General features: G+C 44.5%; 1 protein-coding gene and 1 long non-coding RNA gene across 3 annotated transcripts in view; one reads left to right on the plus strand and one right to left on the minus strand.

The window, feature by feature from the left end:
• The window catches only part of LOC309628724, a 125370-nt gene extending 118974 nt beyond the window's left edge, over positions 1–6396 (minus strand). For both annotated transcript variants that reach the window (XR_014244670.1, XR_014244671.1), the window contains exon 1: positions 6270–6396. This is a non-coding gene — a long non-coding RNA (uncharacterized lncRNA). The remainder of the gene's footprint in view (positions 1–6269) is intronic.
• The window catches only part of ADAMTS5 (ADAM metallopeptidase with thrombospondin type 1 motif 5), a 50162-nt gene continuing 39672 nt past the window's right edge, over positions 5198–15687 (plus strand). The window contains exon 1 of the mRNA XM_082391887.1: positions 5198–7109. Within this exon, the coding sequence (XP_082248013.1) occupies positions 6003–7109 (1107 nt within the window). The 5' untranslated portion in view covers positions 5198–6002. The remainder of the gene's footprint in view (positions 7110–15687) is intronic.

Consider the following 15687-nt stretch of genomic DNA (forward strand, 5'->3'; position numbering starts at 1 on the left):
TGGTCTGGGAGGATCCCACATGCCGCGGAGCAACAAAGCCCGTGAGCCACAACTACTGAGCCTGCGCGTCCGGAGCCTGTGCTCCGCAACAAGAGAGGCCGCGATAGTGAGAGGCCCGCGCACCGCGATGAAGAGTGGCCCCCGCTCTCCGCAGCTGGAGAAAGCCCTCGCACAGAAACGAAGACCCAACACAGCCAAAAATAAATAAATAAGTAAATTAATTTTTAAAAAACCCCAAAAACTAGTTGTAGGGCTATGGAACAACAATTCTTACCTGCTACAATTACAGTGGCAACAACTACTCATTAAGCAATTTGAAATCTTTGCTTAAATTTGCCATCATGAAGGAAAAAATAAAAACCTCAAATGTTTCAAATTACTCTAGGCTGGAAATTCCTGATTTTCCATGTGTTTCCAGTAACGTTTGATTTTGAGATGATTTTTGGAAAATAAAGAAAAAAAAAAAAAAAGAACTTGAGTAACTCATAAAAGAAAGTAATATGTGCATATTTGTGTGAGAAAAGCTAAAACAACGTTTCACAGCTGGTCAGCATAAAAACACTTGTCGGTTTTACTTTACAGATAGCACCTGTATGTCTTAAATGATACCATGTACATTACTCACTTGAAGACTTTTATACTGTATAAAATTTCTGCATATAAAAAAATGAAAATCTAGCTTTGCCCAAAATTTATTCTTTATAAAATTAAATAACACTGATTCTGAAGCATATGTTATCTGTCACAAGAGGTAGACCATTCTGTAATATGTCCTAAGCAGAGACCAGAGAAAATGGTTTTGAGTTTTATCAGAAATGTGGTATACTTCCCTAAGAAAAAAACCCTCTACAGTGAAGGTCTCAAGAAAGTTTTCTCTGCAAGGGGAAAGGAAGAGCTGGCATAATACCCTCTCTTATTTTCTCAGGACGTTCTATCCCCTCGTCACATCAGTACAGCCTAGATGGGAAACCGAGTTAGGGCGAAGCGTGTGCACAGGTGCACACGTGCTGCTGTGTGTTGTGTGTCTAATACGTGCGAGATCGTGCGTGTACACTGACGTGTACACCATTGTAGATTATAGGAGGAGCTGGAGAGGGAGGTAAAGGGTTAGGAAAAAAGAGAAGGATAGTTTAGGTAATAGTTTTACCCTCTAAAAATTTAGGATTCATATCGAAGGTAGCATACACTCCTTTCCCTATTCCCCAAGTGTAACCTTCGGCTTTCATTTCGTTTTTGTGTTAAGAACATTTAACATGAAATCCACCCTCAATAAATGTTTAAGCATACAGTACAGCATTGTTAACTATAGGCACGATGTTTCACAGCAGATCTCTAGATTTCATTCATTTCGCATAACTGAAACTTTATACGCTTGAAGAGCAACGCTCCATTTCCCCCTCCCCCTAGACCCTGGCAGCCAGCATTCTACACTCTGCTTTCATGAGTTTGACTGTTTTATGTGGACAACATGGATGAACCTGAAGGACATTATGCGAAGTGAAATCGACCAGTCACAGAAGAACAAATCCTGCATTATTACACTTCTATGAGGTATCTAAAATAACCTTTGGTTTTGAAGCAAGTCTTCTGAGAACTGGAATTTGCAAAGTTGAGTGGCACTTGAGGAAAAAGGCTGACCTAGAATCTTCAGAACATTCATATAGGGCCTCAAGCAGCAGTGGAGCTGCTTTCCTCCCAGCATCCAGCATCCTGCCACTCAGGGACATGATACTCAGGGACTTCAAAATACAGCAAGACCTAGGGTAGGGATCCTGATGTGGGAAAGGAAAACTATTACAGAGTTGACAGGCTGTCATTCTCCTACTTGGGAGGTAAGGAGCAGGTGTTTGACTGGAGGGGAATATTTTATTGTCACTTATTTCCTCACTTTTAGCATTAAAATCATAGATGGGGGAAGGGGAGGAAATGACACTTTAGCAAATGGAAATTTGAGAAAATCCTACTTACAAGGATATACACATCCTCTGAAGTGAAGCTGTACTGGAAATACACAGCTCAAAGCACCTGCAGAAGTTGTTCTCTTGCTTTTTCTCCCCTCTCTATTTGCATTTTCCAGTTTGCATTCCAAGTATCTCTTGGTACAGTTGGCTCCATCTCTGAACTGTCAGCATCTTTGAACATTAATCATGCCTTATTCATTTTTATATGTTTCCAGAGAACCTCCAGAGCACTTTGCAGTGGGCCCTCGACAGATATTTGTTACACTGGGTGGATTTTAAGAGAGGTTGTGGATTGCCCATCAAATCAGGGGGAAGGAATTTAGGTTGCAGGAGAGCTGGCCACTAGTGGACTTTTGACTCCCAGGCAACTCACTTTGGTCTCAACTCTTAGATAATCTCTAAGATAATTTCCAACTTGTAACATTCTGGAGTAGAAAGTCTCTCTTCCTTTGGGGAAATGTAAAATTACACATCAGGTGTGGTCATATACTCTAGAAATGCAGTGGAAACTTCTCATTAAGTATGCACAAGTAACACTGTCACTTGGAATAATGAAATAACGAAGTAGCAAATTGTCCCCCTAAACATGATTCCTCATACATGTTCTTTTTCTTCTTTAAAAAGAAAAACACGGGCTACTTTTAGCCAGTGCAAAGTATATTACTGGACTGACAGACATTAACTTTTCTGGAACATTTGTGGAATATTCATTCTAATCCACAAGGGTAATATTTTTAAAGTGTTACCAAATGAACTTCCTAAAGTGCCCAAGTTATTTTCACAGGAAAAGAAAAAGGTTATATCCAACTAGAAATGTTCTGAATATGTAAGAATTTACTCATTAAATTTATAAGCTGTATTAGTTCCTGTCCTTGTGAATATGTGGTTATATTTATATTTAGTACTTGATAGTCACGTTTGGAGCTTTATCTGTATCTATCTTCTCCTTCAACATATTTCTAAAAATTCGAATAATCTATGTGAGTACAAATATCATTATGTAATTAAAACTGAAGGCATAAAATTCAGAGGCATGATTCATGTGAGAAATGCAGTGTTTCTGAGAGAGGAGAAAGATGTTCATTCACTAAGAAGAAAATTCATTTGGAATTTCTTTAGATGCTAAATATGAAATCTGTGAATTCAAATAATTATAATTAATTTACACCACTGCCATCTGCTTCTCTATCAAAATGATCCTTTGAGATTAACAATGATGAAAGGGTTAAAATTAATGAATCCAAGTTGTTTTAGAGATGGTATTTAGTGACGAATATTGGGCTACTTTTTTCTGAAATTGGTAATAATAACAATAACAAATCCTATCTAAAGGCACAGGCAATGGCCACTGAAGACAGAATGGCCGGCACAAACTTGAAGGCTACTGGGGGAACAGGAAGACTTCAGGAACTAGGTTCTCCTTTATTTCCTGATTCTGATTGTCTCTGGTTCCTCAAAATATTCAACTGGTAGTATTGGCCTTGGACAGCTGACCACTGAGAAACTGAGGGGTCGTGGAATTAAAAGGCAATGGCCTTCAGCAATAGAACTTCCTCCCAGATCTTGAGGTATTTCAGAATCCACTAGAAGTTATTGGGTGGTCCGGGAGCCCCAATGATCCCCAGTTCATTTATAAGTGAGAACTAACTCTCAAAACACGCTTCACCCCTCCTTCCAGGTGACTCCAGAGGGTGTTCCAGGCACAGGGCAATGGGCATCACTGCTGGGCAGTTCTGGGATTCCCGGGTTCATCGCTACTCAGAGGACCTCAAGCCAGTTCAGGACCCTCCCGATTCCCTGAAACAGTCATCAGACCTCTTAACAAAGATACAAAAAAACCACCAGCAGCCTGGAGTGCACAGAGGTGCCCCTGCGATCCTTGGCATGCATCTCTGTGAATTAAACAAAGGTAGAAAGACAGAAATGTACTAACTATACAGCAGATTCAGTTTTCACTGATGTATTCATTAATTCATCTTGGAATAACGGGGAAGGAAGGTGCTCTTGTCCCTACAGTAGACCTTCTAACCATTATCAGTAGTGGTTAGAAAGTCGGACTTTCCTTCTTTTCTACTAGAGTTGATAATTTGAGGAAAGAAAGAGGAGACAGAAACCAAGTAGCAGTAACAATACCACTCAGATACTAATAAACACCAACCTGCGCCCTTCCTCCCCCCAAAAGTCTTCTTTTTCACCCAAAAGGAATTTCTGAGAATGATAGTAGGTCAGGGCCAAGGGTGGTGGTGGTTGTTTTAGGAGAAATAAATACATATATGGGTATTTATCATTTAAATATTATTTTAGACGAAAGAATAAGAGAAAAGTGTGGGCACATTTTTTTTTTTTTTTCCTAATCTTATGGGGAGAAAAAAAAAATGAGCGCAATTCCCTTCAAGAGTTAACTCTCCCCCCCTCCCGCCCTCGCCTTCTTAAAGCAAAGCAAAGGAAGTTCCAGTCATCCGGGATTAAGTGACAGATCGTGGGCGCGGATGAAAGGCGCGCTTGAGAAAGGGGGTAGCCCGCGGCTCGCACACAAAGACGCGGAGTTCCCAGGCCTCCCGCGGCCCTGCCCCGGGGACACCTCAGCCCTCGGGGCGCAGAGACGCGCCAGGAAGCGCTCGCGGCTCTCCGCTTGCCCGGCCACTCTGCTGGTGGCTGGGAAAAGTTAGTCACCCGAAGCCCGAACCTAGCGTGCGTCCAAGAGCGAGAGCGAAGAGTCCGAGGGATGCGGAGGGAGGAAACCGGTACCGGGAGAGCGGGGCGAGGGGGCGCACGGGAAGCTGAAAGCCCTTGGCTGATGGATGCGGTTGCAAGGTCTACGAGGCCAGAGCGCACCGGCGTGCACAGGGCAAAAACGTGCGTCAGGAACTTCCTACCGAGGGAAAGAAAAGCAGGAGAAAAGGGGGCAGAGAGAGACTTGAAACGTCTCAGTAACTTTAAAAACATACCAAAACACCCCGTCAGGAGATGAGGTAAGCCGAGGTTAGCCAACCCCGATTGATTGTGAAATATCAGACAAACCCCAGCCGCTGTGGCTTTAAATGAGACCAAAGAAATCTGTTTTTCTTACTCAAATACTTTTCTCCCCCTCGCCCTTGCTCCCTCCCTCCCCCCACCCCCCGCCCTCCTTCCACCTCACCGGGTCCCTTCCTCCTCCGCGGTCGCCCTTTCCTCGATCACCCCCCAGGCCCGCCCTCCCCCATCTGATTAGGCGCGGACCAGGAAGGGTGGGAGTGGTGGGGGAAGCTCTCCCTTTAAGAGGCAGCTTGCAGTGACGAATTGTTGAAATTGCCATTGCAGGATGGCATGCCGCTATAAATTCATTGTTCCACCTCCTCGCATCTTCACAGCGCTCGCGCTGCTCTCCGCGCTCGCAGCGGCCGACTGGGGATGACGGCGGGCAGGAAGACACTGCATCCGAAGGGACACGGACGCGCAGCTTCGCTGGCTCGCCGCAGGCCGCCCCTTGCATTTTTGTTTTAATTTTTATGGCCTTTTTTCTTCTCTTCCTTCCCTTCCTCCCGGTTCCAGTAGAGTCAAGGAAACCCACAAAATAAGAAAGGAAGCGGGCTCCGGAGCTTGGAACCCCTGCTGCCGGCGGGTCCCGAGCAGCAAGGGGGCTGGAGGCAGCACGCACCAGTTGCCCGCCTGGTGCGCGGCACCTTCCTTACTTTTCTCGGTGCCCCAATCCTGGCTGGGGTTGGACTGGGGTTTTTCCCCTTTTCTCGTACTTGCTGAATCTCCACAACCCGGCTTTTTTCTTTTTCTTTTTCTTTTTTTTTTTTTTTCTTTTTTATTTTTCTCCTCTTTCGGGAGCACGAATCCAAACATTTTCCAAACCAACAAAGAAAAGTTCGCACGCTGGCATCGCGGCCGGGACCGGCTGGCGCTGCTGCCGGGTCCCCCTCCCTCCGACACTTGACTCAACCTTGCAAGCAAGTGTATGTGTGTCCCCACCTCCCGCCCCGGTTAACTTCCAGAGCGAATAACAAATACCCATAAAGTCCCCGTCGCGCAGCCCCTCCCCGCGGGCAGCGCACTATGCTGCTCGGGTGGGCGTCCCTGCTGCTGTGCGCGCTCCGCCTGCCCCCGGTCGCGGCCGGCGCCGCCGCGGCACCTGCCCAGGATAAAGCCGGGCAGCCTCGGGCTGCTGCGGCGGCCGCCCAGGCCAGCCGGCGGCAGGGGGAGGAGGCGCAGGAGCCGGCCGAGCCTCCCGGCCACCCTCACCCCCTGGCGCCGCAGCGCAGGAGCCGCGGGCTTATGCAGAACGTCGACCAGCTCTACTCGGGCGGCGGCAAGGTGGGCTACCTGATCTACGCGGGCGGCCGGAGGTTCCTCCTGGACCTAGAGCGGGATGGTTCGGTGGGCGCCGCTGGCTTTGTGCCCGCAGGAGGCGGGCCGAACGCGACCCGGCGCCACCGGGGCCACTGCTTCTACCGGGGCACGGTGGACGGCAGCCCCCGCTCTCTGGCCGTCTTTGACCTCTGCGGTGGTCTCGACGGCTTCTTCGCGGTCAAGCACGCGCGCTACACCCTGAAGCCGCTGCTGCGCGCGCCCTGGGCGGAGGCGGAGGCCGGGCGCGTGTACGGGGACGGGTCCGCGCGGATCCTGCACGTCTACACCCGCGAGGGCTTCAGCTTTGAGGCCCTGCCTCCTCGCACCAGCTGCGAGACCCCCACGTCCCCGCCAGGGCCCCGTGAGCGCCCCCCGGCGCACAGCAGCCCGGACCGACGCTGGGCGCTGGCCCCGCAGCTCCCGGACCAGTCAGCTCCCTCGTCCGATGGGAGTCAGGGACCACAGACGTGGTGGCGGCGGCGGCGGCGCCGCTCCGTCTCCCGGGCCCGCCAGGTGGAGCTGCTCCTGGTGGCCGACGCGTCCATGGCGCGGATGTACGGCCAGGGCCTGCAGCATTACCTCCTGACCCTGGCCTCCATCGCCAACAAGCTGTACAGTCACGCCAGCATCGAGAACCACATCCGCCTGGTCGTGGTGAAGGTGGTGGTGCTGGGCGACAAAGACAAGAGCCTGGAAGTGAGCAAGAACGCGGCCGCCACGCTCAAGAACTTTTGCAAATGGCAGCACCAGCACAACCAGCTGGGGGATGACCACGAGGAGCACTACGACGCGGCCATCCTGTTTACTCGGGAGGTAGGTCCCGCCTGGGTGAGTGGTTCAAGCCCCGGAGTACGGAGGTAGGTCAACGGGACAGCCTTGTTGACAGCCTTGCTTCTCCCACAAACCGCCTGCCCCCATGGGTTTGCTTCCCTGCTTCTTGCAGGAAACCCAGCCAGCCTCCAACTCTGCTCCTGTATTCGGGATAGAGCTGGAGCAATTCAAGCCTTAAATGACCAAGACCTGCTTACACAATCAGTCAAACAGGCAGGATGTCTCCAGTCTGAGATACGCAGTCATAGATGCATAAATATGGTAAAATGGAGCTAGAATGCTTGGGAAAATGTGCGTCGTTAAATGAGAAAAGGGGGAAAGCAAGTTTGTCTTTGGAATCAGGGATCATCTACTTTCTAATGAACCCAAAGATATAACTTTGTCTAACCTAATGGAAAGGGCTGATGATTCATTCACTGTAGTCACTTTTATCCACCATCTTCCTTTGTAAATGTCCATACCTTCTTACTTGAACCCCTTTCAAGACATAAGTCAAGGGAAGACTTTCCAAAGGAAGGACTTGTTTTCCAATCTGGCTTCCTAATGGAGTTCTTACATATCCAGCTTGGTGGAATCTTGCTTCCTTGGATGGAAGGGATTGGGGATGGCCAGGAGGATATAGAAACCCAATCTTGTGAGGTTCCTTAGCAACTCCTTTGCCTAGTCCTACAATGCACAGCAAGAACTGCTCCGTCCTCCACAGCTGCCAGTCAAGGGTCACATCCAGCTTGCATGTTTGGGTTTTGGATGAATGTTTCTGAAGCCCCAGTGCGGAAAGATCTGGGCAAAGAGTCAAGACATGAAGGAATGTTTTCCCAGGATTTCCCTCTTTTAAGGAAGGGGGTTACAGGAAGGGAAAAAATACTGATCTTTATAGGCCCAGAGGTTCTGGGAGGAACACAATATCTACGTAGACCGCCACAAAAGTGTGACATTCAGATACGGAGTCTGGACTGGTTTTGAGCTTTGAGCCTCAGTTTTCACAGCTCTACTCTGATTGGCAGTTTTGAGTCATGCTTTCAGATGCCTGGTAAGAATGGACTTTGAAAGCTCATTCTTTAAGTGTTTGAGATCCATCCAGGATAGAGAGAAGGATTAGAAGCTTTGAAATATTATGCAAAATCATGGTACGAAGGGAACGACCAGAACTAGGACAGGAAATTCAATGATGGCTTGCAGGAGGTTTCAGAATCACATAGCTCCACCACCTAATTCTCCTATTTTTACTAAGGCACCTCTGGTATGAAGGAAAAGTGTTGATAAATTTGGAGTGGAGAAACACTTGTGGTTCACGGGGTGGACACAGATGTAAACCACATGTAAATAAAGATGCCGGAGGGCAGCAGTTTAGGGAGAAGTGGGTGACGCACAGTGCTTTGCACCATGGAAAACCTTTCTCTTCATGAAGTGATCTCCTGGAAACCATCCCTTAATTTTTCTGCACAGCATTAATCTTTAAAACGGAAGAACATTCATTTTTGTAGCCTTCCATATGAAGTGAAGTTCTCCTGTAAAACTATCCCTTTCTTATTTGGTTTCCAAGTCTTTTTTTTTTTTGGTACACAACTTTCCATGTCTGGATTTCTTGCTTTGCTACATCACTAGGGGCTGCCAAGAAGGAGGCTTCAGAGAGTTTATGGAAGGAAGTTCTCTAAGGACAGAAGAAAAAATACTTTTGTAGGCATACTACTGCAAAGTGTTCATTTTGAACATTTTCATGGTTCACTTTCATTTTTGAATAAAAATACACATTCCATAAACATTAATAGAAGACCCCAATACTCCCTAGTTCCTGCCCCATAATTTTCCTAATTGCTTCTTAGAAAAAAAGAAAACTAGTCAGTGATTCAAAATGTTCTGTCTGTTGCTTTTTCTGGATTTGTTTTTTGTTTGGGTAGTTAACAATTCTTGTTTTCCAAGCTTTGAAATATATCAGTACCTTTAAATAGATAAAGCAAGGGGGAAATAAGTTAACATCTATCTTAATTTTAATAAGTATTATAAGAACGTTCATTTTTCAAACTAGTCTACACATGGAAAATATTTTACATGGGCCCTCCCTGGCCTCCTTGCCAAGCAGAAGCATACTTTTAGTAAAGTAAATCTCATTTAGTTTGTGGTTGGCCCTCTGGTATATACATCTAACTTGATGAGAACCAAATATTTGAAGAGCATATTATTATGAATGTATGCACCTAATTTTAAAAGCACAATTAATTAGGGGGCTGAGAAAAATATTACAAGACTCATGTAGCATTCATTTGAGAGTACTTTAAAATATAATGTTAATCTCCGCCTAATACTTCAGAATGTGGAAACCAAGAGGGCTAGAGGAGAAATGATCTGAGATCTTCAGTTTCATGGAAATCAGATATCTAGGACCTAAAGAAAAACTTTCATGGCTATTTTTTTTCCAATGAGAAATACCCGGAGTTGGCACCAGGATCTACTTTTACATCTCTGTTTTGAATGTAAGAGGTACGTTGCCTAGCAACCAGACGCCAAGCCATGAAATCCATGTTTTGATGGGCTCTGAGCACTGCTCAAATTCTGTATCCAGATGTCTTCTCCTAAATTGCTTGTTTTTCAGGCATGAAGCAAATGTGTGAGGATATGTTTTCCACCCCTGTTGACTAGCCGAGGGCACCTTGAGCGTTATGTCTAGGAATCAGCAGAATAGCGCTAGTAATTCATTTATCAAACTAACAGGCTTCACTGTCAGAACTGTACCCCAGCACAAGGCGCTGTCCTAATTAGGGAAATTTAGCACCAGTCACTTTTTTGCAAGAGGAGCCATTTTCATTCCAGAGAGGCACTTACGCTGGAATTCATACCACTTCTGCCATCAAACAGTAGAAATCTGATCTCCCCAGGATTTATGATTGCTTTCCAGAATCCTTTTCTGGTTCCTGGCTTCCTCTTTTCTTTTAAGATAGTTTCCTTAAAGGCACACTCCTAAACCCATTTTGGAGACGATGCACTCTCCTTTAGAAACAAAACACCTACCTGCTTGAGAAAAAAAGTGGGAAATTGTTTAACATTCCCTGTCTATGACCATACCACCCTGAACATTCCCGATCTCATCTGTTTAACATTCTCTCACCCCTGCACAACATTAATGAAAGCTTTACTTTTTCATGGCTTGGAAGCATTGGATTGAAACTGAACCAGCTACGAGACTATACAATAGAAAAGGTTCATTCATTTTCATTAATCATCAGTGTGCCAGTTAACAGGCAATTGTGTGTCAGCTAACACCTCACTTCTATATTCTGCCTTATTTTTTTTTAACTTTTATTTTATATTGGAGTACAGTTGATTAACAATGTTGTGTTAGTTTCAGGTGTATAGCAAAGTGATTCAGTTATACATATACATGTATCTATTGTTTTTCAAATTCTTTTCCCATTTAGGCCATTACAGAGTACTGAACAGAGTTCCCTGTGCTATACAGTAGGTACCTATTGGTTATGTATTTTAAATATAGCAGTGTGTACATGTCAATCCCAAACTCCCAATCTGCATTCTGCCTTATAATGCTGTGGTGGAGACTCCACCCAGAATTAACAGCTGGCTCCTTGCAAGGTTATGACAATAGGGGTTCCTAGAGGAAGACTGGAAGCTTGGAAGAAGGAAACGGATCTGCTTTTTCTTATTTGCTTGTAGGCTGGATTGACTAATTCAATCACATATTTGAGTTCAAATCCCATTTAAATTCAAAAGCAAACCCTTATCAAGGAATCATAGCCGATAGTTCAATTCTAACCAACAGAAAGCTAAATGCCTAAGAAATGGGAAGACTGGGAGCAGATTCAGCAGCTCAAGTTGACGTTTTAATAATAAATTGTGAATTGAAAATTGCTGAGAGTAGGTCTTAAAAGTTTGCATCACCAAAAATAAAAATTGTAACTATGTGTGTGATGGATGTTAAGTAGACTTACTGTGGTGATCAGTTTGCAGTATATACATATATTGAATCATTATGTTGTACACCTGAAACTAACATAATGTTGTAAGTAAATTATATCTAAATTAATTGCGAAGAATATTACATAAAATCTGAAGTCTATTAGATGAGAGACAGTAAACCACAGCACACAGGACATATTTCACTGTTGTCTTCCTCACTTTCAGCACATGCCTCTGGGCATCTCCTAAGTGTGAGACACTCATTTAGGGAGCTGAAAGCAGCAAGATGGAAAATACCTGGTCCCTGCCCAGCCCAGCTTATCACAAGGGGAGAGGAAGCAGATATATGCATAAATCACTCTAATGTTAGGAAAACTCCAGTAAATGCTGTAACTAAGCTATAAACAAAGGCTTAGAAAGGAAAGAGGAAGGAAGAATCAATTCTGCCTCTGTATCTTTATACAGGCTTCATTGTAAATGTAGAATTGAATTGGTCCTCGAAGGATGGACAGATTTGATTTGGATTCAATCAACTTTTATTGAGCATTTCGTAAGATGCTATCCATAGTCATAAACCATTTTATAATTAATCCTTTCAACAGTCTACAACCATAGTGACATTATCATAAGTTGACAGATAAGGACATTCATACAAAGAGAAACAGAGATAAACTTCTCAGAGTAACAGCTGACAGATGGCTGAGAGGGAAGTTCGTCCTGTCTACTGGTCTCTAAAATAAAAATATTACAGCAGATTTATTCAAACATTCAATATATTTCTAATAGGCAAAGAGGGATGAAGAGGTTTGAAAAGTAGCCCCTTTCCGAAGAACCTATTCTAGGAAACAGACAAGGAAATGAATAATTGTTATACAGTGTGATGACTTTTGTAATAAATGTGGTCATTAAATGTCATGGAAGTACATTAGAAGGTAGCCTAACCCATCTGAGTTCAATTTGGAAGAAAGAGGAGAATTAACCAGATCTATAAGGAGGAAATAGGCATTGCAGACACACCAAACTAATAGTGCAGTGGCCCAGAGGCAGCATGGTAATTCTGGGAAATATAGGGGTTTAGGTATGATAGGACAGACGGTATAAGAGTGGAAAGGTGATAGATTAGTCTAGAGAAGATGACAACAACCAGCTTATAGAAGAAATTCTATGCCATGTGTATTAGTCTTCTTGGGCTACCATCACAAAACTCCATAGACAACAGAAACTTACTTTCTCAATTCTGGAGGCTGGGAAGTTCAAGATCTAGGTTTCAGCCTATTTGGTTTCTGGTGAGAACTCTCTTCCTGGCTTGTAGACTGTTACCTTCTCACTTTGTGCTTACATGGTGTGTTTGAGGGGGCAGGGGTAAGAGAGCGTTTTCTGGCATTTCTTCTTAAAAGGACACTGATCCTATTAGATCAGGGCCCCATCCTTATGATTTAATTTAACCTTAATTACCTCCTGATAGACCCAATCTCCAAATATAGTCACACTGAGGATTAAGGCTTCAATACATGAATTTAGACAGTGGCAGGGAACACGATTCAGTCAGTAGCATAAAGAGTTTAAATTGTAAATTAAATTCAGTGGGAGTCTATGGAAAGAGCATCAGAAGGAAAACAGCAGTGATTAGAGGTGTGTTCTTGAATGAGCCTTCTGGCCTAAGTAATTGGGCTAGAGCCTGCGGGAGCCTTTACAGACTATTTCGGTAATCTTCAAGGAGAGACTCAAGATGGTCTAAACTAAAGCAGTGGCATTAGAAATAGAGAGGCAGGGGTCGAGTCAATAAGTGTTAGAAAGAAGTGGATGTGAGTAAATTAATCCTTTCTAGCAGGAGGAATATTTGGGCTAAAGTTTGGGCCCAAAAAGTTGGGAAGATAGGCAGGAAATAGTGGACAAAATGGATCATGAAGGTGCAGTTAAAGCTGACAAGGAAGCCTGGGTTGCATTGTGCAAGGTTTTAAATGCCAGGCTGAGGTTGGCGTGCCTTTTAAGTTTTGCAGGAATGGAGGAATCCTATAAGATCTGGGCTCTAAAAGGTAATTGACTGCAGCATATAGGTAGGGAAGTCACAGGAGACGAAAAGACCATTTAGAAGCCTTAGGTGATAGTCCAGGCAGGAAGGAACAAGAAAGAGAGGACACCTACATGAGACATTTGGTAGATGGAGTCAGTGACATACAGTGACTGATCTGATGCGGCAGGTGAGAGACAGGCAAGTTAATGATGTCACCAGGTTTCTTATCCATCACTTCCAGTTTCTTGCTTTCTGGAATCTCTTTCTCAGTGCATTTTGTATTTTACTGTGCCTCTAGATTATTGAGTTTCACCAGATATATCACAGAGAGAAAGACTGTGTTATTTGTTACAACAAAGGAATTTGCTTGCCCAAGTAGAGATTATGAATGTAAAATATAAGAGTAATGTCGGGGGAAACACAGGTAATGATTTAACAGCACCTTGGTGAAGTAAGTTCAGGAATTGGAGTGTTTAGATATAGGTTTGAATTGCAGCTCCACCAGTCTCAAGCTTCTGATTTTGGACACTAATGACCCCTGAGCTTTAATTTCTCCATCTATAAATTGAAGTGTTTTCCCTTAATCTCAACATACGTGTAGCTGGAACAAACCCATAAACCACCTGGTCCAAATTCCTAATGCTATTGATGAAGGAAAGTAGTCTCAAAGCATATAAATAATTCACGCAATGATTCTAATTAATAGAGTTGAATTTAAAGCATCACTATCTCTAATCAGCTTCCATCTCCATTCTCCAAAACCACTCTTCTGAGCATCTATTCCCCTCAATCTCCAATGTGCTCCATCTTTCCTTTCTCTTCTTCTTATCTCATATTTACCAGGATAAGTTCCCTATCTTGGAACTCGGGGCCCAGACTACCTTTCCAGCTTCCCTTGTTCATCCTCCACCGGGTCTATCCTGTACTCCAGCCACAAGAAACATGTTGTCATTTCCAAAACAGACCCTGCCTTTTCCCACCCCTGACATATTCACGAGTCTTTCCTTTTTTTGAATACCTTTCCTCTAACACTATCAGACTCCTTTTCATCCCTCAAGATACAGTGAGCTCCTTTGAAACACCTTTATTGATTCCCCCAAGGAAAGCTTGGCAATTCCTCTTCTGAACTCCCTCAGCAATCTGTTCAATCGGCTTCCTTCTTGACATGTCTTGTTTTGCCCACTAGATCATGATCTTTCTTAAGGGTCAAGATCAGATCTTATTGTATTTATTCACCACACTGTCAGCACTTCACACAGTGTCTGGCAGGTTGTGGACGCACAATAATTGTTTTAGGAATAAGTGTACCTGGATCCCTTGGTCCCTAATCCAGCAGAGCTCCATGTTTTTTGTGTTACCTAGTTGTATCCAGGAGCATGGACAGAGACTGCAGAACATGGGTCATTGTCATGGTTGGCCTAACAGACCCTATTAATGTAGTTTCTGCTGAGGTCCAAATCAAGACCTCTGCTATTGGGGGCTGCTGTTTAGGTAGCCAGAAAGGCAAATGACACCTCAAGAATCAGATCCACAGGACAAATGTGAATTATGATGAACAAGTATATGTCTGTGTACTAGTGATGGCTAAAATACGTACCACGCCCAACTCTCCTGTCACTAATCCCTCTTCACTAGGAATCTGGTAGACAGATAGGTAGATACCTGAGGCTACTTAAACCCTCTTCTCTGCCCTTCCCTTGAGCTCTGGGCTTGTCCTTACCAGGGGGTAATATCTGTAGAAATAGAAGATGCTGCTATTTAACTCCAGATTCCCCCATACAAAGTACCCTGCCTTCATTTTGGCTGCCGTTACCGCAGCTGTGATGATATCTGCTCTCATCAGCCTTCACATTTCCTTCCTTCCCTCAGCGCATTTATGCTGCCTGAGAGACCAATCTCCCATCAAGACTAGAAATCCTGCGTCTCCTGTTATGCCTTCCACTTTGCACGCCCACATCGGCTTAGTTCATTTTCCCCACCCAGTACCGACCACTGGGATTTTCCAAGTTGTATTAGCTTCTGGGCACCTGCTTCTCAAGGTAGCCGACTTTGCTGGCTCCCTCCCCGACCCCACTCCATCCACAAGAATAGGTCTGAGGTACTGTGAGTCCTTCTAAACTTCACGATAAGTCACAGATACTGCCATATTCATGATCCTCTAAATGACCACCCCTAGTCACCGTGTCAGTGACCTCCCTGTCGAGTCTTCGCTGGGCTTGCTGACTATCTCGGCTCTATTTTAGATACAGTCCCAGTCCTGGCTTCTGGCCAGGACCACACCACAAACCCACCAGTTAAATCTCTGCATGCTCTTGCAACCCTTACATTTTATTAAATCTTCCATTGCATTGTTGTCTACACGATATCAACATCATGATAAGATATCAGTCCTGCATAAAAAGAACCATCTTTAACATAACAGAGATATAACTTCCCTTCAGATTTACACTGACTAAGCAGAAAAATTCTTGACAGCCCTTTTATTTTGTTTGCCTCTTATGTGGCTACTGTATGTGATTTACATTTCTTTAGTATCCCCTGCTTCCAGATTTGGAAGATAGATGGATGGGTGGACAGACAGAGAGACAGACAGACAGACAGATAGATAGATGCTATTGCCCCAATGGTGTCCTTCCT

This window comes from Balaenoptera borealis (assembly GCF_965194805.1).
Source record: "Balaenoptera borealis genome assembly, chromosome: 5".
Lineage (NCBI taxonomy): Eukaryota > Metazoa > Chordata > Mammalia > Artiodactyla > Balaenopteridae > Balaenoptera > Balaenoptera borealis.